Source organism: Capricornis sumatraensis, chromosome 1, assembly GCF_032405125.1.
Source record: "Capricornis sumatraensis isolate serow.1 chromosome 1, serow.2, whole genome shotgun sequence".
NCBI classification, from domain to species: Eukaryota; Metazoa; Chordata; class Mammalia; order Artiodactyla; family Bovidae; genus Capricornis; species Capricornis sumatraensis.
Window position 1 is genome coordinate 86,486,413 of NC_091069.1, and position 20,474 is coordinate 86,506,886.

General features: G+C 40.1%; 1 protein-coding gene across 1 annotated transcript in view; it reads right to left on the reverse strand.

The window, feature by feature from the left end:
* Positions 1-3,709: 3,709 nt before the first annotated feature.
* Positions 3,710-20,474, reverse strand: part of QPCT (glutaminyl-peptide cyclotransferase) — a 29,570-nt gene continuing 12,805 nt past the window's right edge. Inside the window, exons 3-7 of the mRNA XM_068982265.1 lie at positions 18,129-18,407; positions 11,931-12,107; positions 8,123-8,222; positions 5,600-5,716; positions 3,710-3,855 (exon numbers count right to left, since the gene is read on the reverse strand). Coding sequence (XP_068838366.1) covers positions 3,710-3,855; positions 5,600-5,716; positions 8,123-8,222; positions 11,931-12,107; positions 18,129-18,407 — 819 coding nt within the window. The remainder of the gene's footprint in view (positions 3,856-5,599; positions 5,717-8,122; positions 8,223-11,930; positions 12,108-18,128; positions 18,408-20,474) is intronic.

Below are 20,474 nucleotides of genomic sequence, written 5' to 3' on the forward strand. Positions count from 1 at the left end.
AATTCTTTGGCGCTCAGCCTTCTTCACAGTCCAACTCTCACATCCATCCTACATTAGTTTTGCTTTAAATTACTATGGCTGCCATAAACAGTCTCTCTCATCTTCTCTTTATGTCCTTTATTCCCACACCTTTATTCCTCAGATTTAGGGCTTGTAAAGAAACAGATTTCATTTTCAGCAGAATGTACCATGACCAAGCTTCCTGTGGGGCTGTCTGTACATCAGAGAAGTAGAAGTGGCTTGTGTCTTGTCCTTCCCTCCTTTGTGAGAAGTAACCACCTCCAGCTGAGCCAAGTTAATTGAGCATATGCTCAGCTTTCACATGACTTCGCTGCAGCATCAGAATGAATGCACCTCTTTGATGGAAGAAAGAAGCTCCCTGGAATAAACAATTACGGATTTGGAGTTGGAGCTGAAAGCATGGGCTGCTTTGTTCTTATGACAACTGCTTCACCATCTAAAACATTTCTGCAGTTTGAAGGATCTGTCTTTTCTCTTCCAGCCACAACCCTCAAGCTACAATAACAGACTCATGATTTTCTTAGATGCCAAGGTTATGAATACCCTTTTATGAATATTTTCCTTTGAACTCATTTCTCTTGAAAAAGAAAAATAGCCCTGTGTATTTCAGGGTTGACAGAAATAGACAAAGCATACAAATTGTTCTCTTAGGGGCAGTAAAATGCTCCAAAATGTATATAGGAAAATTCCAAATACAACATAATGTTTATGGAAACCTGCCTTTGCAGGTATGATTTTTAAAGTAATATTTCTGACTGGCATTTTTATACAGAACATATTTCAGGGATTAATATCAAGATTAATACCTTAAAATGTTTCCCTTTATGGTATCATGATTACTTTCCCATATACGTACAAACTCTCTGTCAATAGCATTTTAGAGTATGCCACTTAGAAGAAAGAAACTTTCCCTGAGTTAATCTGCTTATGTTTTTATTTTTCCTCTTATCTCATTTCAACATATTCTCCAACTTCCTCCTCTAAAAATAATTCAACTAATGTTAACCAAAAGATTATAGTAGGTCTATTTATTTCATTCTGCCTCAAATAAAATTTATTATTTAGGCATATAATTATATATGTAGTACTGTCAACTAACTTTTAGTTTCCTTATTAAAACATCTTTTTGTTCTGTTTTAATATCTGTCACTTAAATCATTTCTTTTCTGGTATTTAAGAAGTGTTTTCCCTGAACCCCTTTCAAATGTTTTCACTCATTTGAAAATTAATCCAGAAAACTCAGCCTTTTTTAATCCTTCTTTGTGGCTTAGATTTTTCAGCCCTGGAACCACTCGTGTTGATTTCTATGATACACAAGCTTATGTAAAAATAGCCTTTGATATGGCAGAGGAATAATTCTGCATACAAATGACACACCTCTGAAGCCTAACATTGTCATGTGAACCCTTGAAGCAATGATTTAAGAATGCTCTCCCAGACTGAATGAATAACCTATAAAAATTTCAAGACGCCATTGTTGCATTGTGTTTGGTATTAAAAATATTCTGCAAAGGTCTTTTCATGTAAAGAGGTAGTACTCTACAGTGCTCCCGAGGATGAGCTGTAGTGCCAGACTACTTGGGTTCTAACCCCAGCACTGTCACTTACTAGCTACATGATCTTGAAGAAGATACTTAACCATTCTGAGTACCATGCATGCGTTTGTGCTAAGTCGCTTCAGTTGTGTCTGACTCTTTGTGACCCTATGGACTGTAGCCTGCCAGGCTCCTCTGTCCATGGGATTCTCCAAGCAGGAATACTGGAGTGGGTTGCCATGCCCTCCTCCAGGGAATCTCCCTGACCCAGGGCTCGAACCCTCATCTCTTACATCTCTTGCACTGGCAGATGGGTTCTTTACCACTAGCGCCACCTGGGAAGCCCTCTGAGCACCATAAAATGTGGCTAATAGTAGCCTATACCCTTTAGGATTGTTGTGAGGATTAAGTTGGTAAAAACATGTGCAGCACCTATAACACTGACCCAGAGTTAGTACTTGATAAGTGTTGGTTCTTAATATTATTTAACTCACAAATGCACGGCTTCCCTTTATGGAATTTTAGAAGCAGATTTGTGTAAAATAAAGTCTGTAAAAATCCAGCTCTGTAAAATTCACCAGAGGCTCCCCCAGTGGTCCAGTAGTCAAGACTGCACCTTTCAATGGAGGGGGTACAGGTTAGATCCTTGGTCAGGGAACTAAGATACCATATGCTGCATGACAGGGCCAAAATTTAAGAATAAGTGAATACTTGTAAAAAAATTGTTTAAAATGAAATAAAATTCACCAACATGAAATTACAGACATAGTTACATATAATTGTATATAATTCTGGCTATTCTTGTATAAAATTATATAAAGTCATATACATAAATTATATTTTAGCCCCTGTTTTGACCTGGAAAGTATGTTTTCATAAATAAATTCCTTTTCCAATGACTGTCTTTGCTATTGAACTTGAGGTTGCTATTGATGTCCCACTCAGTTTGTCTCACACCCTATCCAGTCCCCAGCACATTAACTCAGTGAGGTTTATTAAATGTCTGCACAGAACAGAGAACACATGAAAAGCAGCAACCCCCAATTAACTTCATCTATTAGTATATGGCAGGATGAATCATATCATCGTTTAACTGTGATCAAGTTTGTATTTCTAGATAACTATTTCCTATAGCTAAAGAAAAATCTATGAATTCTCAACATGTTTCCAGCCCAAACAATTTTGCTTCCATGAATCTCCTACAAGAAATTAGCTATAAGTAATTAAACAAATGTGAGTATCCTATAATTTATACAACAATACACAGAAATGATCATAATTGCTGTGCTCTCTCTGTGTTACCTTCCTATGGACTCTGGAGGACACACTCAACAATCTCTGTCTTCATCGTAACCCAAGACCAAAACAACAAATAAATGTCTGGTAATTATATACTTTAACAGACAGAAAGCCAAAAAATTGAAGATAGAGTGATTATAAACACACAAAATCTGCATTGAAAATATGTGAGGAAAAATTAGAGTGAGTGATGATTTGGTTAATATAATGAAATTATGGCTTTTTTACTTTCTCTATTTTCTATGTTTTTTGTACTGACTATATTATTTTACAATAAAAATGCAAAATTTGTAAAACAATAAAATTGAGCTATACTTTAAATCATATGATTTTTTCATTTATATATAAAGAAAGACATTCACAACATGGCATTTAATTTTGATTTAATTTCCATAAAATAAACCATACAAAGATTTCTCAAGGAGACTGAGTCCTCAAACTGCATCTCTGTTTTGTTTTATATGCAATAAATTCACAAGTATAAGAAAATCATAAAACTAAGGCTATACATTGCACTTGACCATCATATTAAATATTATTTTAGAAGACCATGATACTAACTGTATGAATCTGATTTAGCTTCATAGTGTCTTATCTAAAGGAGTTTTTTTAAAGATATGTATCTTCAGTTTTTCTTACATTTGCCTTTATCACTAGATAAAAATTAACGGGCAATTTGGACATGACATAAATCTAGGATATTCAAAGATACCTACAGAAAGAATCTATAGGATAGAAGTTTCCACACAGCATTGTCTAGAGTCAGATTATTTTAAAGGATTCCTTGACTTTGGAATATGATACTAGATGCAATCACGAGAATATTTAGTTTACCAGTAAACTAAACCAGAATATTACAAATGAAGATATTCTGACACAAATACTTGTAGAATTTTGTTTAGATTGTCAATGGTTGTTCTATCCAAATTTTCTTCATTGTCATCCATGGTGTGCCAGACTTCAGGGAAAGGAGATGATATCAGATGCAAAACTGGAACACCTAACACAAAGAAGTGACTCATAATTAAGTACATATTTTCCATGAGTAAGCTAGAAAGTATCATTCTTCAGAGAAGTCTAAGTGGGAGCTGGGTACTATATAAACACAGCTAATAACTCAGCTAATAACTTCTGTGTACGTCCCTGTATCTTACCCTGATACTCCAAAGTCATTCATTCATTAAACAAATATTAATAAATTCAGTAAATAATAATAAAGCACTTATTATGTGCCAGCTCCTATTGTAGGAATTGAGGGTTCATCAGCGAAAAGGCAAAGCCCTGTTCAGATGGAACTTACATTCTACTAGAGAAAGAAACAAATAAACAAATACAAAAAATAATTTTTGAAAGTGATAAGGTTTATAAAGAATAGTAAAACAAGGGAGTAGAGAATGAGGGGCAGAGAGAAGGGCCAAGAAAAAGGAATTTAAAATCAGGATGGCCCTGGACTTCCCTAGTGGTTCAGTGGTTAAGAATCTGCCTGCCAAGGCAGGGGATATGGATTCAATCCCTGGTACAGGAAGACTCCACGCACTGGGGCAACTAAGCCTGTGCACAGCAACTGCGGAAGCCCATGGGCCCCAGAGCCTGTGTTCTGCCACAAAAGAAGCCACCACACTGAGGAACCCATGCAGTGCAACTAGAGAACAGTTCCCACCCTCCACAACTAGAGAAAGCCTGAAGGCAGCAATGAAGACCAAAAATACACACAAATGACGTACAGTTAAAAAAAAAATAAAATCAAAGAGGTCCTCTTCAAGAAGCTAACATTTACACAGATGCAACAAAGGAGAAACTAAGCTGTGTGAAGACCTGGGGATGACCAGGCAGCAGTATTAGCAAGCCCAAAGGTCCTGCGGGAAGAGTGTGCTTGACCTGCTTGTGGAACAGCAATGTGACTGGGTCAGAGCAATAATTAGAGAGGTAGGAGGTGATGCTGGAGAGGAAGAAAGGACTCAGAAAATGGAAGCCCTTGTAGGTCATGATGAAGACTTTGGGTCTTACTCTACATGATGGCAAGCCAACAGAGCTTTAAGGTAGGGAAGTACCATAATTTGATTGACATTTTTTAAAGATGACACTTGCTCATACATAAAGAATAAGGAGGCAAGAGCAAAAGAAGGAGATGAATTGGGTGGCTACTGTAAGAATTGTTGAGTTAATTTAGACTTCCAACACTGGTGCAAAGGATGAAACGAAAGTGAACGTGTTAATCACTCAGTCGAGTCTGACTCTTTGCAACTCCGTGGACTGTAGCTCATCAGGCTCCTCTGTCCATGGAGTTCTCCAGGCAAGAATACTGGAGTGGGTTGCCATTTCCTTCTCCAGGGTATCTTCCCAACCCAGGGATCATACCCGAGTCTCCTGCATTGCAGGCAGATTCTTTACCATCTGAGCCACTAAGGAAGCCCTTTGCTTCCTTATTAGCGGGAAAACACCAGAGTTACACAAAGTATAAGAATACAATCTAGGTCTGTGAAAGGGAAAGCAGGATGTCAGAGGCATACGAGCATTGATAAATATTCTACATGTAGGAAAAAATAAAAAGGTTTCTTCAAGGATTTACAATGACTTTCATGAAAAAATAAAACCCATGAGATGATTGCTGAATCAGCTATTAAATTTAATGGTTCTTCACACTTCTAGATTGTTGTAAATACACATAAAATACACCGAATATGATAGGAAAAAACCACACATGTGCATGCATGCATACATATTTACACATACACACACATTACCTCTTCTTAAAAACGGAATATGGTCATCCTGAATCACACCTCCATACCCATAATTCCGGAAATACCGCCTCTCCGAAGAGTGATCCTTGAGCAAACCTAATTCATGGAGTCCATGTTCTGCAGGTGATAATTAGACAGCAGATGAACATGTATTTTTAACTAATCGATGGTCAGAACGCAAAGAGTTTGAAATCTTGGCACCTGGCTTTAAAACACTGTGAGTGGTGCACCCATGACAAAAAAAAAAAACCTCTGAGCTGAACTTGGGGTGTGGGCATTTTGGATTAGTTCCGAGGGAGGAGTCACCTCTGACTCTAGCTTTCTGACTCCTGAGAGTCAGAAACTCAATAGAACAGTGCAGAGACGTAGAATGAGAAAAGTAGAGGGAAGCAGAGGAGAAAACACAGGAGTAGATACAGATTTTCAACCCTGCACAAAGAGTGTTTCAAGAGGAGATGCTGGGCTTGAAAGGGAATCCTTAGACAGAACAGGTATGAAGTACTATACTGAGTGACCTCTCTGCCAAAGGGATACTTACTATGACTTGCATCAGTGGTTCTCAAAGTGTGATCTATGATCAGTTGCGTCAGCACCACCTGGGAACTTGTTAGCAATGCAGATTATCTGGTCGCACCTCTGAGCGACTGAATTAGAGATTCTGGAGGTGCGGTCCAGCAATCTGTGGTGTAACAAGCCTCCCAGGTGATTCTAATGCACACTAAAATTTGAGAACCATTGACCTACATTCCATCACTCCTGTCATAGTGTAACATAGAACTCGTGTGTTACATGAGTTACGTATAACGTGAGTCTATGTTATAAGATGAAAAGAGATCACAAAAAGAGTTTAAGACAACCGAATGAAACTCTGCAGATTGGTTATATTCACTGCTAAATTTAAAGGGTAAAATTAGACCAAAGGGTAAGCATTCATATGTAATAGGATTTTAGGAACATAAAAAAAGCCCTTACTACCACAATATTCCCATCTGTTTATTGATAATTATAATTCTTTATCTCATATACAACTTTTCCTTATACAATTAGAGATACGATTTGAATATAAATACCACTCAGTGGGTTACACAATGGGTTAAAATTATATTAACATGTAAGTTACTGATATAAATTCATTCTGGTGGAAGAAATGAGATAAGGGAACCAAACGCATGACAGAAGGCCAAACCCATTTCTTGAGGCTACTCAGAGTAAGGAAAACATGCTGTAAGGAAGTGTCCCAAAAAGCTTATATTAATACCAGAATAGCAAGTCTTTCAAATTAGAAATTGAAATTTGTCAAAGAAAAGCATCTGAGGCTCAGGTAAACATTTCTTTCACAATATTCTAGATCTGGATATAGGCACACTGTGGCAAAAGTGTCAGTTGAGACGGCAGCATTTTCCCCACTGCTGAGAAGGAAGTACTATCCCACCCCACTGCAAGAAGCCTGTGTAGCTAGAAAAGAATTCTTAGTCTGATGTTTTTGCCACAAAAGCAGGGCTCCTGGCCTGAATTCTATAATAAACATCTAGCTCATGTTCATCCCTCCCTAAGGCCAATCTTTTATCGTTTGTTTTGTTCGTGTGTGTGTGTGTGTGTGTGTGTGTGTGGAGAGGGAGGATATATGGAGTAGAGATACAAGAGAAAGAAGTTATTCTCCTCCAAGCCCCCAGCCTCTCCCCTGAGCCATACACAGATAACTTTGTTTCCTTGGCTAACCTGGCCTAACCTCATCTGGTCTAATCTACCCTCATTTAGTTGCCACTAAACCTTCTCTTAAGTGACTCTTGAAGGATTTTGGCTTTCTCTTGCATCCCCTTTACTTGTTACTTTAGAAAACAGACAACGATGGTACTAAATTTAAAAGGATATCACAACTACATAAGGCAGCAAATAGAAGATGACAAAGAGAACAGAAGAAAAAAAGAAACATTAAAGGATATCTTTGGGTATCATTACAAGGACGTAACATTGATCATTATCCAATGTGCTTTGCTGAGTTTTCCCTAAAAATGCATTCCATATGTTTCAAACAGGACTCTGAGAAAATATCTCGAAGCAATTTCTAAGGATATGAATATATGAAATGTAGTATTTTATGTTTCCATTTCAAAATGCAGTTTCATGCAGGAAAATAAAAACAGATGAATAGGAATAATAAACTAATCAATAAAGCAAGAAAAAAGCCAGTACTCTGGCTTGTGTACTCTGATCACACCCTTAAGTCACCAGTTCTGAATTTTAGAATGCAGTGTTTATCAGTGAGAAGAAACCAGGTTTGATTCTCTAAGAGCGAAAAAGTGAAAGTGTTAGTCTTTTAGTCGTGTCCAACACTTTAGAACCCCATGGACTGTAGCCCACCAGGCTCCTCTGTCCATGGAATTCTCCAGGCAAGAATACTGGAGTCAGTTGTCATTCCCTTCTCCAGGGGTTCTTCCTGACCCCCAGAGATGGAACCCAAGTCTCCCACATTGCAGGCAGATTCTTTACCATCTGAGCCACCATAATAACAGCATTGCTTACCAATTGCTTCAAGTCTACCAAACCATCTGGCAGTGTTTGGGAAAAAGTTGGGAAATGTTGGGTATGGAGCTCCAATTAAATCCAGTAAGACCAATAAATCCTAAGGGAGCAAAAATATTATATAATCACTGTTGCCAAAACACATTTCATAATCATCAATAGAAAAAAAATCAGTCAAGACTAACTGCATTTTAATAACTGAGAATGAAATGAGGAGCTATATAAATCAACAGAAGGTTTAATAACATTATAAATGAATCATCTGAGGGAGATTTTTAAATCTTGCTTATACAATGTGGAGAAATAGCGAAATGTAGATTCTTCATGTCTGTAACTCCAGAACAATATCACTAAGGCTAAATTAGAAGGAGGACACTTGGATAAATATTTCGTAGAAAAAAAGGATACATTTGCTTTATTTTCAGATGGGTTTAAAAGCCTGTCTCGTCTTCTACTCCATTCTAATCAGTCAATTTATCCTTAGCATGTAATAATACAACTGCCAAAGAGAACACTTGTATAGGAACTATTTATTCCTTAAAGCAGCACATAAGAGAGTTTCCTTGACTAGGAGTTCTATAAGCTAAGTCTCTGAATATCCATTTCCTTTTCTGTCAAACGAGAAGCTCTAGCTTGCTGATAAACTCAAAATGGATTAAAGATCTAAACATAAGACCAGAAACTATAAAACTCCTAGAGGAGAACATAGGCAAAACACTCTCCGACATAAATCACAGCAGGATCCTCTATGACCCACCTCCCAGAATTCTGGAAATAAAAGCAAAAATAAACAAATGAGACCTAATTAAACTTAAAAGCTTCTGCACAACAAAGGAAACTATAAGCAAGGTGAAAAGACAGCCTTCAGAATGGGAGAAAATAATAGCAAATGAAGCAACTGACAAACAACTAATCGCAAAAATATACAAGCAACTTATGCAGCTCAATTCCAGAAAAATAAATGACCCAATCAAAAAATGGGCCAAAGAACTAAACAGACATTTCTCCAAAGAAGACATACAGATGGCTAACAAACACATGAAAAGATGCTCAACATCACTCATTATCAGAGAAATGCAAATCAAAACCACAATGAGGTACCATTTCATGCCAGTCAGAACGGCTGCAATCCAGAAGTCTACAAGCAATAAATGCTGGAGAGGGTGTGGAGAAAAGGGAACCCTCTTACACTGTTGGTGGGAATGCAAACTAGTACAGCCACTATGGAAAACAGTGTGGAGATTCCTTAAAAAACTGGAAATAGAACTGCCTTATGACCCAGCAATCCCACTGAGAAAACCAGAATTGAAAGAGACACATGTACCCCAGTGTTCATCACAGCACTGTTTATAATAGCCAGGACATGGAAGCAACCTAGACGTCCATCAGCAGATGAATGGATAAGAAAGCTATGGTACATATACACAATGGAGTATTACTCAGCCATTAAAAATAATACATTTGAATCAGTTCTAATGAAGTGGATGAAAATGGAGGCTATTATACAGAGTGAAGTAAGCCAGAAAGAAAAACATCAATACAGTATACTAATGCATATATATGGAATTTAGAAAGGTGGTAACGATAACCCTGAATGTGAGACAGCAAAAAAGACACAGATGTATAGAACAGTCTTTTGGACTCTGTGGGAGAGGGAGAGGGTGGGATGATTTGGGAAAATGACATTGAAACATGTATAATATCACATATGAAACGAACTGCCAGTCCAGGTTCGATGCATGATACTGGATGCTTGGGGCTGGTGTACTGGGATGACCCAGAGGGATGGTATGGGGAGGGAGGAGGAAGGGGGGTTCAGGATGGGGAACACGTGTATACCTGTGGCAGATTCATGTTGATGTATGGCAAAACCACCACAATATTGTAAAGTAATTAACCTCCAATTAAAATAAATAAATTCATATTAAAAATAAATAAATAAATAAAGGTCCTTTCTGGCTAAAAGCCTCTGTAATAAGCCAAGTGATTCTTCTTTGAGCCATAAAACATTAGCAGGCTTGAGGACTCCCTGGAGACTACTCCCCAGATTAAGAATGCCTGATTTATGTAAGTGAGGTAAGGTATGAGTAATACCCAGCATTGATCCTGATATATAATAGATATTTTCAGAGTCTATGACTCTAAGACACAGTATCTATTAACTCATGAATGATGATTAAATATATTCACCGGGAAAAAATAGGCTTGTTTGAAATAGGAGTATATTCACCAGGTTGCATAAGCTCCTAGGAATTTGTTCTGGGGAAAAAATGGTCTTAACTATCACTGCTGCTGCTGCTGCTGCTAAGTCGCTTCAGTCGTGTCCGACTCTGTGCGACCCCATAGACAGCAGCCCACTAGGCTCCCCTGTCCCTGGGATTCTCCAGGCAAGAACACTGGAGTGGGTTGCCATTTCCTTCTCCAATGCATGAAAGTGAAAAGCGAAAGAAGTCGCTCAGTCATGGCCAACTCTTAGCGATCCCATGGACTGCAGCCTACCAGGCTCCTCCGTCCATGGGATTTTCCAGGCAAGAGTACTGGAGTGGGGTGCCATTGCCTCACTATGAATTCATATATTTGGACTCATACACAAATAACTTTGTTCCTCCTGCTGATCAACCAGGCCTCTTCTCCTCCTTAGAACTCTTTTAACCACTTGAGCAAAAGTGATTAAATAAGGTGTCAATTATGTTCTCCTGATACCTTATGGGGCTTCCCAGATGGCTCAGCGGTAAAGAATTTACCCACAATGCAGGAAATCCAGGTTTGATCTCTGCGGGTAGATCCCCCAGAGAAAGAAATGGCAAACCACTCCAGTATTCTTGCCTGGAAAATCCCATGGACAGAGGAGCCTGGTGGGCCTCAGTCCCTGGGCTCACAAAGAGTCAGACATGACTGAGCGAGTGAGCATGTACGCATGACCCCTTGTGAGCTGCCAATGGGCAACGGGATAGAGAGAAAGCCAGCATGAGATGTGCTGGAGTCAGACAGGACACTGCATGTGGCCATCTGGACTCACAGGGTGAAGGTCAGTGATAGGACAAAGGACATGGATGAATGGAGGGTGTTAGAAACAGGTTACCAGTTCACAGACAGGATGAGAGTCAGGGATGGGTGGAGCCACAGGAAGATCGAAGTCTCATGGGTTCCGTGCTGGTGTTAGTGAATGTCAAATATGAGAAGAGAGTCAGAATAGGAAGGAAATTCAAAGGTGGAATAAGGGACAAGGATGGGTTGTGGGGCCAGAATGAGGGATGAAGAGGGGGCCATAAGTTGCACCCACTACTTGGTCATAAGACCAAAATTTTAAGGAAGCACTGAAATGTCACTACCCTCATGTCAAAAACGCTACATCAAATTTTCCTATACACACTGGAAGTCACTATAATGTTTTGAAGCCACCAAGGAAATTCTTCACTCCCATCCCTATACTATGTTCCACTCATACCCCATTTCCCAAGACATCTCCTCTGGCTTGACAGAGGCCTCAGAGATGGGACTTGCTCTCTTCACCTCTAAACTTACTGGGGGAATGTGCTCCCATGGGACCAAACTGAATCTGATGCTTCCTTATTCTGATTTTTTACATCATTTTAATTAAGCTCAGTCAAACATAACTTCTAACCCAGAATTATTCTTTTTAGCTCTGGGATTCCTCAAAAACCCAATGCCTGCCAAATAATGCTCTATTATAAACACTCTGCTCCAAGAATGCCATGGCATTTTTAGGTCTTTAATTGGCTATAGCTTTGGCTTCCTTTGAAGCAGAGTCTGCAGTTCCAGCATCATGAAAAGTACCTGGACTCACCATGCCATGCAGTTGGTTGGTGTCCCTCGCTCCAGGTGGATGTGGTGTTGACGCCATCTTGGAAGCTAAGTGGCGAGACCCATACAGAGAATCCTGAGGAGACCAGAGATGAAAAGCCTCTTCTCCATCAAAGAAAATTAGCTGGAGTGAAAGATCTGGCCTTGAGTCTGAGATATTCTAAATTTTAACAAAAGAGAGAAAATATTCTCAGAATTTAAAAAATAGCATGCTTTCCTATTAACTGGACAAAAAGATGTGCCATGAAGCAAAGGAAGAAGCCAGAACAAGTGAAAATATGTCAGAATTTATTTTGCACCATTTCCTCTCTGAAAATCATCAGAGATCCTATAGTCTTCACCCTTATAGATCTCACCATTACCACTCCTTCTGAAAATAGACGTCTTACATTGTTTTTTCTTACACTTTAGAGAACTCTGGAACTGCAATGGTGGACACTGTGACACAGCACCCCGGTCCCTTTCAGAAGGATGTGTTGTCCCTGTTGCCAGCAGAGGAGTCAGCAGAAGGCCTTCGGTTGTTGGTCCCCTTAAGGGTTGGCTCAGCCATGGAGGTTCCTACGTGCAATGACTGGCCTAAGCAGGCCCTCTAAAGGGCCATGCTACCTCCAGAGCTCTCCAAGGTTTGGCTGAGGCTGTTGCTGAACCTGCATGGCAGCCCAGCTTCTCCCTCTGCCTACTCCCATTTCTTTCCCCTCCCTGCCACAGGTGTGATGGTAAGGCCACTCTCTACTAAGTGACCGAAATGCTAACCTCCACATCAGAACACACCTCCCAGGGAACTGAACCTGAAACAGTACCAGTCTTTCTTGCTTCTCACCTTAGTTACGTCTGCAGTGCTGTATTGCGTTCGAGAGTCTGCCCTTGGAATGCGACAGAGAGACAAAGAATGGTAATTACAGCCTCTCCCTCAGAGGAACCTACACTTTACTTGGGTTAGGGAAAGATAAATACGTGGCCATGGCAAAATGTATCAAGGGTCAACAATGTAGCAGAAAAGTCCTCTAGGACCCAGGCAGATTGAGAGGTGGAATCCTTGGAATGTCAAGGAGGACTTCAGGAAAGAGAAAGTATTTAAGCGGAACTTAGAAGGGTGAGTAGGATTCTGATGGATGTTATACTTTCCACTGTCTTGACAGCGGCTCTCACCTTTCAGATTAGTCCTTCTGGTACCCTAACCCCCACAATCCTTCAACCCCATTGGAATCTCTAATCTATTTTGTTCTAACCTATTGATACATTCACCTTTTCACAGTCTTTACCTCTAAACTGTGCCCCCTTCACTCTATGTATGGGTGAGTGCATGCTAAGTCACTTTGAGGCATCTTAGCATGCATGCATAGAGTGAAGCAAGGACCTCATAGAGATAAAGGAAAGACTGTGAAAAGGCGAACATATCACTAGATTAGAGATTCCAATGGGGCTGAAGGACTGTGGGGCTTAGGGTACCAGAAGGACTAATATTCATCTTAAATTCTGAAGTCAATCATTCTAATTAATCCCTGCATACATGTTCAATTCCTGTGCCTCTCTTCACCTTGGTCAAACTCATGTGGCAAAAACATAACATTAAGTTCAACTATCTGCCTGTTGTGCGCCTGCATTCAGGCACCTGAACCTGGATGAAGAAAAATACACAACCATTCACTCTCTCCAACCCTATGCAGTACTGGGGAACTGACTCTGATGTTGCTTTAATCTGTTACAGATAAAACTTCTCTCATCTCTCTAAGGATATGAAAATAGCATTCTTTAAAGTTATTTTCTGTTGCTGTATCCAGTTTCCTCTGAGTTCATTTTTCAACTTGCATTATTTGTTTTGCTTTCTTTCTTTCATGCCAGAGACGGTCCTCAAATATTTGATCATCCTTTGTGTGCTTTTGCATTAAGCAATAAGACACTATAGCACTGACGAGAGACACAGATTGCTTGGCTCCACTGCCAGGCAGTCTGATGCCCACTGAGGGTTTTCACTGAGGATCCCCAAATGTCACTGTCTGTAGGCCTTCTCTATGGGTGGTTTGCACTCTCCAGAGAAGGATCCTCCAGTTTCCTGTTGGATGGGTGTGAGCTGGCTGCGGGCTTTCTCAGGCTGAAAGTAGGGAAAAGCTGGGGAAGCTCAGTGCTTACTGCATAGTCTTTCACTTCATCTCACTGATTCCCATGAGGTACCTCATTACTGCCCTCCTGTAGGTCTGGTGTCCTCACATCTAGAACCTCCCTGGCTCAATTTCTCCAGAAAAATATCCCATCATCTCCTACAAGGATACAGGTGAAAGAGTCACCTATCTGCCAGGTACGGGGTGGAAATCTTATACATTTGTGTGTGTTAAGTCGCTTCAGTCATGTCCAACTCTTTGTGACCCTATTGACTGTAGCCCACCAGGCTCCTCTGTCCATGGGATTCTCCAGGCAAGAATACCAGAGTGGGTCGCCATGCCCTCCTCCAGGGGAGCTTCCTGGTGCAGGGATCGAACCCGCGTCTCCTGTGGCTCTTGCATTGGCAGGCAGGTTCTTTACCACTAGTGCCGTCTGGGAAGCCCTCTTATACACCTAAGTGCTCCCTATACAGACTTACAAACACTCTCCTCCTCCATCCCCTACCTCATTTCTGCCTTCCTTACTGTCCCCTCCTATCCCTGAGCCAGTCAGGACTTCATCAGGGGACCACTGTCTTCTTAGACTTCTTCCCCTCTGGGCAATGTGACATCTCTCTACTCTGATATGTCATTTGTCTTTTCTCCATTCACCTTCTGTCTTCATATGGTGGTTTCCATGAACAGATGTTTCCTAAATTCTTCAAAGATGGAATTTTTCTTGATTGCTTTGGGGCAATTTCATAAGAAGGAGAAAAAAATATCATTATCAACTGAAAACTAAGTTATCTTTGTATGGTAATCATTTCAACTGTCATAATATTACCCCTTAATTATACCCCAAGAAAAAGACAGCTTATTATATTTTGAGTCTCTCAAAACTCCTGATAGTACTAAAGACAGGATGCGTCTGTCTGTGAAAGATATATGCACTCAGGGTTTAATAAGAACTAGGAGACACAGGTTCGATCCCTGGTCTAGGAAGATCTCCTGGAGAAGGACAAGGCAACCCACTCCAGTATTCTTGCCTGGGAAATCCCACGGACAGAGGAACCAGGTGGGCTACAGTCCATGGAGTCACAAAGAGTCAGACATGAGTTAGCAACTGAACAACAACAAGAAGTAGTGAAACAGATTGTCTCACTGGCAAAAGGTATATAGTACAAACATTAGTGGAGACAGTCAAAGAGCCTTGACTGGTTCCAAAGTTCTAACTCCAAATCAAAGAGCATAATCATAGAATACCAGGGCAGAATAAGATTGCTTGGGACCAGAAACACTCTGTTCATGCCCAATGTTTACATATTCTGCAAATTTGAAGGTTCAGGTGCCTCAGAAATGTCAGCAGTTTGGTAACTCCATGGTTTAGCACAATGGCTTGCTCTCATTCTCTTCTCTTTGCACCATCTCATTTAGATAGCCATAAACTGTCTGTCTTTTTTGGACAATGACCCTGAGTCCTGTGAGGCAACTTGCTCTTTTTACTTCTTTTTAGGGTTGGTGGAAAAATAACTTTGGCCTTTAATCTCTAATAACTCAGTCTAGTATCTCAGAGCTAGAAAAAAATGCATGGCCAGGTTTGTGAAGGTCTTCTAGTCCTTCTTTCTGGCAATATGACAAATGCCTACTTACCAGTGTTAATAGAGTCAGTACATTACCTGCAGTCTTTCCCCATCCTAGGCTGTGTCAGCCAATGCCATAAAGATAAGGTGTAAAAACCACCCCAACTTCAGTGGCTTAAAACAACAATCATGAGTTCTCTGGGATCTGCAGGTTAACTGGGGACAACTGGTCTAGGCTGGAGTAGCTCTGTTTCACCCTGCAGTCATCAAGCTTGGCTCTGTTCCACAAGCCTCTTAGTCTCCTCCTAGGACTGGCAAGCTAGCCAAGTCATGCTCTTCTCACAGTGATGGCCAAGGCACAACAAGGCACAGCAGAGCGGGCCCAATTGCACAAACACATATCCAGCCTCTGTTTGTTATCTACTAGCATCCCATTGGCCAAGGCAAGTCAAGTAACCAAGTCCAGAGTCAAGGAACGAGGAATTACCACCTGCTAAAGCGGAAGGGCACAGCAAAGTTACAAGACAAGAGAGGTGAAAGTACAATTGCAATCTTATTACTAGAAGGGGAAGACTGCAAAGAACTGGAACCATCATCCAGTTAGTTTCCTATCCAGGCTTCTCCAAGGTCACATTTTATCACCCCTTACACAACTCATGGCAGCTGAAGAATATAAAATATCTCCTTAATACAAATCTAAAGTACAACTGAAGAATAAATCTGATACTCTCAGAGACTGCCCTCAAAACCAGTTTTTATTTTTCATTGCCTACATCACTGTTTACCTCTAATAGAAAAGATACTTATCACAGGGAATATAAGAATCCCTACATGAACTTAAACTATTAAAATAGAATGATCATCTGGAAAGACCGGATGCCTTTTGGAAGACAATGGGGAAGACTTTTCTACTATGACGGCCATTTCCAATCTGTAGGTCCACATCAAAATTTAAATATTCCCAAAATTTTACAGTACTATATAAAAAAACTTAAAATGAGGACTTGGAGATCAGATTAAAATTTTTTTGTTGTTTAAAAAAGAAAGGATAATTAAAAGAATGTATGTACATTTTGCTAATGGAGAGCCTTACTCAAAACTCATTCAGCTCTTTCTACTTCTGGTTATCAGAAGCGGAGTGAATTACATGGAAAAAGGTAAAGGATCTCACCAAGAGAAAACACACCCACCGCATAGACTGTGTCTTTAAACCATATTTTACCTAATTTCATGTCCTTACACTAGAAATGCAAATATGAAAAATTAACCTTTTATATCAGCTTCTGAACTCTCTCAGTCACTTGCTAGCAAAGGATGCTAGTTAAAAGCAGGGCAGCACATGGAACAAAGACAATATAGAAGGTTCAGAAAACAAAACAAATGGACAAAAACAGTGAAAAGGATACTGAGTGATTATAAACAATTCTTGCTTTCTTCAGTTCAGCATATCCAGCAAAAATAGAACCAAATATCTCTATTACTTCCATTACAAGATAACTTTTTTACTTCTTTACCCCAACTTAAGCTGGCTCCTTCATAAAACTTTGAGAGAGGAAAAAGGTATTTGTTGTCTGTGAACAAAGTTTTCTGGTTTTGCTTTGCTGTGTTTACTCGGTTATGAGTGATATCTGAACAAAATGTCTTCATCTGGCATAGCACTTTTTTCCAATATACACATAAGAACACAGAGACTGAAATAACATTATCTGAGAGTCCCAGAAGTATTCTGAACTGAAAATGTAACAAAAGCTTTCTATGCTACAGAAAATTGAGCCGAGATTCACAGATAAAACAATAATGCATTTCTTCTTCATGCTTTTCATCTTGATATGTCTGAATTACCCATTCTCTACTTCAGAACCACTTTGCTGAAACTCCCTCCCCCAACTCAAGGCCACCATCTCTCAGAATAGAAGGCTGTAATGTTCACGGCTATACAAACAAGAAGAAATAAACATATTTCCTACATATGCTTGAATCAACCTTACACCTTCTTCATTTTTTGCAAAAAAAAAGTTGTTTTTAATTTGATGTGTATTCATAACTAAGAAATCAGGTGCCAATTAACAAATACACTCTCATGTACTAAGTAAGGTTCATTGCCCATGGTGGATATTATAAATAATGTAATCTTCCGACTGGGCGTCCCTGTGGCTCAGTGGTAAAGAACCCACCTGTCCAGGGAGGAGACATAGGTTCAATCCCTGGGTTGGGAAGATCCCCTGAAGAAGGAAATTGCAATCCACGCCAGTATTCTTGCCTGGGAAATTCCATGGACAGGAGAGTCTGGCAGGCTACAGTCCATGGGGTCACCAAAAGAGTTGGACACAACCAAGCAACTAAACAACAACAATCTTCCAATTAATATCTCAAATTCATTTCATTTTGCAATAAATTAGCACAAAATACACAGAAAGTCTACATCTCTAAATGGCTTTCTTAGCGCCCCATGAACTAGAATTCACTCTGAGTTGCTGCTAAATATTTTATTATCCCAGGAGTCTGCAGGAGGGAAACAGATACCTTCAAGGAAAAGAGCTGCTTGTCTAAGGCCCGAGCAAGTTCCAGCATCATTGCACATGGCACAGCTGAATCAGTGGCTCCCACAAACACTCTGTGGTCCCAGTGAGGAAAATACTTGGAGTCATAGTGACAGGCGAGGACCAAGTGTCGTTTAGCAGTGGGGTTGAGGGTGCTGATGATATTCGAGAAAGACCGGTACCCGTAGGGCGTCTGACTCAAGAAGGTGTCTACTTCCAAGACCCAGTCAGCTTGAAGTCTCTGAATTCTCTGCATGATGTGCTGATCAAAACAAAAACCAAAATTTCAGGTCTAGACAGTTTTGTTTTAGAATTTGTATACCTCTTAAATTAAAAATGCAATACACACTTATTGTATTAATAGCAAGGATGTTGAAAGGAAAAATAATCTAGTCCTCTCCCATAGTCTCCCCCTAGCAATCCAACCCAACCAACGGTTAATATTACCTATGTTAAGAGTCTGATGTATATCTACCCCCTTCTTGTTTATACAAATATACGCTAGCACACAAACATGTATATTTAGCAGAGGGATATATATTCTTATAGGAATAGAATCCTACCTACATCTGATCTGCCCCTTGCTCTTCGCACTTAACAATGTATCATGGACCTCTCTAAAGGAAATCAACCCTGAATATTGTTTGGAAGGACTGATGCTGAAGTTGAAGCTCCAATACTTTGGCCACCTGATGCGAAGAGCTGACTCACTGGGAAAAACCCTGATGCTGGGAAAGATTGGAAGCAGGAGGAGAAGGGGACAACAGAGGATGAGATGGTTGGATGGCATCACCAACTCAATGGACATGAGTCTGAGCAAACTCCAGGAGTAGTGAAGGACAGGGAACCTGGCATGCTGCAGTCCATGGGGTTGGAAAGAGTCCAACATGACTGAACAACAACAACAATGGACCTCTCTAAACATAAGGAGATATAGCTCCAGTTCAGTATATATTGAAGCTCACTTTTAATATTTCTAGCAGAATAACAAGACAGATTTAAGACATTAGATAGACTAGGTAGATCCTATAGGTCATAACTTGTACTCTAAGCTCTTTGAGGACGAGAATTGCAAATGGCAACTCTTTCTGTCCCAAGCACGTAACATGTGCCCCCAGTCAGCAAATATTTCATAATGTAACAAACACTAACAAAAGATACTGGAGCTCACCTGTTAAGGATAATGTACAGAAGGGGGATGGTTACAAGGGAATGGTTGAAGGCTATCTGAGGTTCTGCCTGTTCTAAGAGGGCTTCTCAAGTGGCGCTACTGGTAAAGTATCCACCTGCCAATGTAGAAAACACAGGAGACACGGGGGTCGATCTCTGGGTCAGGAACATCCTCTAGAGTAGGAAATGGAAATCCACTCTAGTAATCTTACCTGGAAAATTCCATGGACAGAGGAGCCAGGCAGGGTACAGGCTATGGGGTCACGAAAGAGTCAAACATGACCGAGCACCTCAGCACACCGCTCTAAGAATCAATAAGTAACTCTGAACCGTAATGACATAACAAGCAGTTTTCCCTTTGTATTCAGAGCAGGTCCAGATCCCCTGCAAATGCTGGTGAAGGTAAGAAAGAATCTATGTTCCCATCTTTCCTGATCACCTTGGGCCTTGTGAGCAACATGGTGTCTGACAGAGAAGGGCAACACATGTAAAAGGAACATCTCTTCAGGGACTGGAGGTGTCTTCTTAAAGGATTTAGAGTTTGTGACGTGAGAAGTTGCAGGTGAGTTCATGGCTGTTCAGTTTGCCCTTTCCTATCTTTATTTTCCCTTTGCTTAATTCTCATTACGTTCCATTTATTTCATTTTGAAATATTATATAGATCTTTGAAGGGTGCCTTAAAAAATTATCTGTAAGTCACACAACAATTATTTTTTATTTTTAAGTCATACAACAATTATTTTTAAGTCACACATCAACATATCCGGCAGTTTGTTCCACAATGAACATCCAGTGGGGATGGACCTTGAGGTAATAAACAAATAACTTATAATGACTGGAAAAGAATGGGAGAATTTTCCCCCCCTCCCAAGGAAATAAATGACTTTCTAGCCTAGCCAAGTCTTGTGTGACCTGCCCTAACTAGTGTGACATGACACGTAGGCAAGAGCCTTGAAACAACTGGGGCAGGAAGTTTCCAGGAAGAGGAAAACTAAGCCAGAGGGAAGACAGTGATTCTATAGTCAGTCTTGAAAAAGCCAAATAAACAAACCGTTTCCCAGACAGTTACTCCTTGTTCTCTGTCAGGAGGTGGACTTTGGCCTAAAGAGCAATGTATACAATGTACCTTTTCTATGACACATTTACAGGCTGTTTTTTC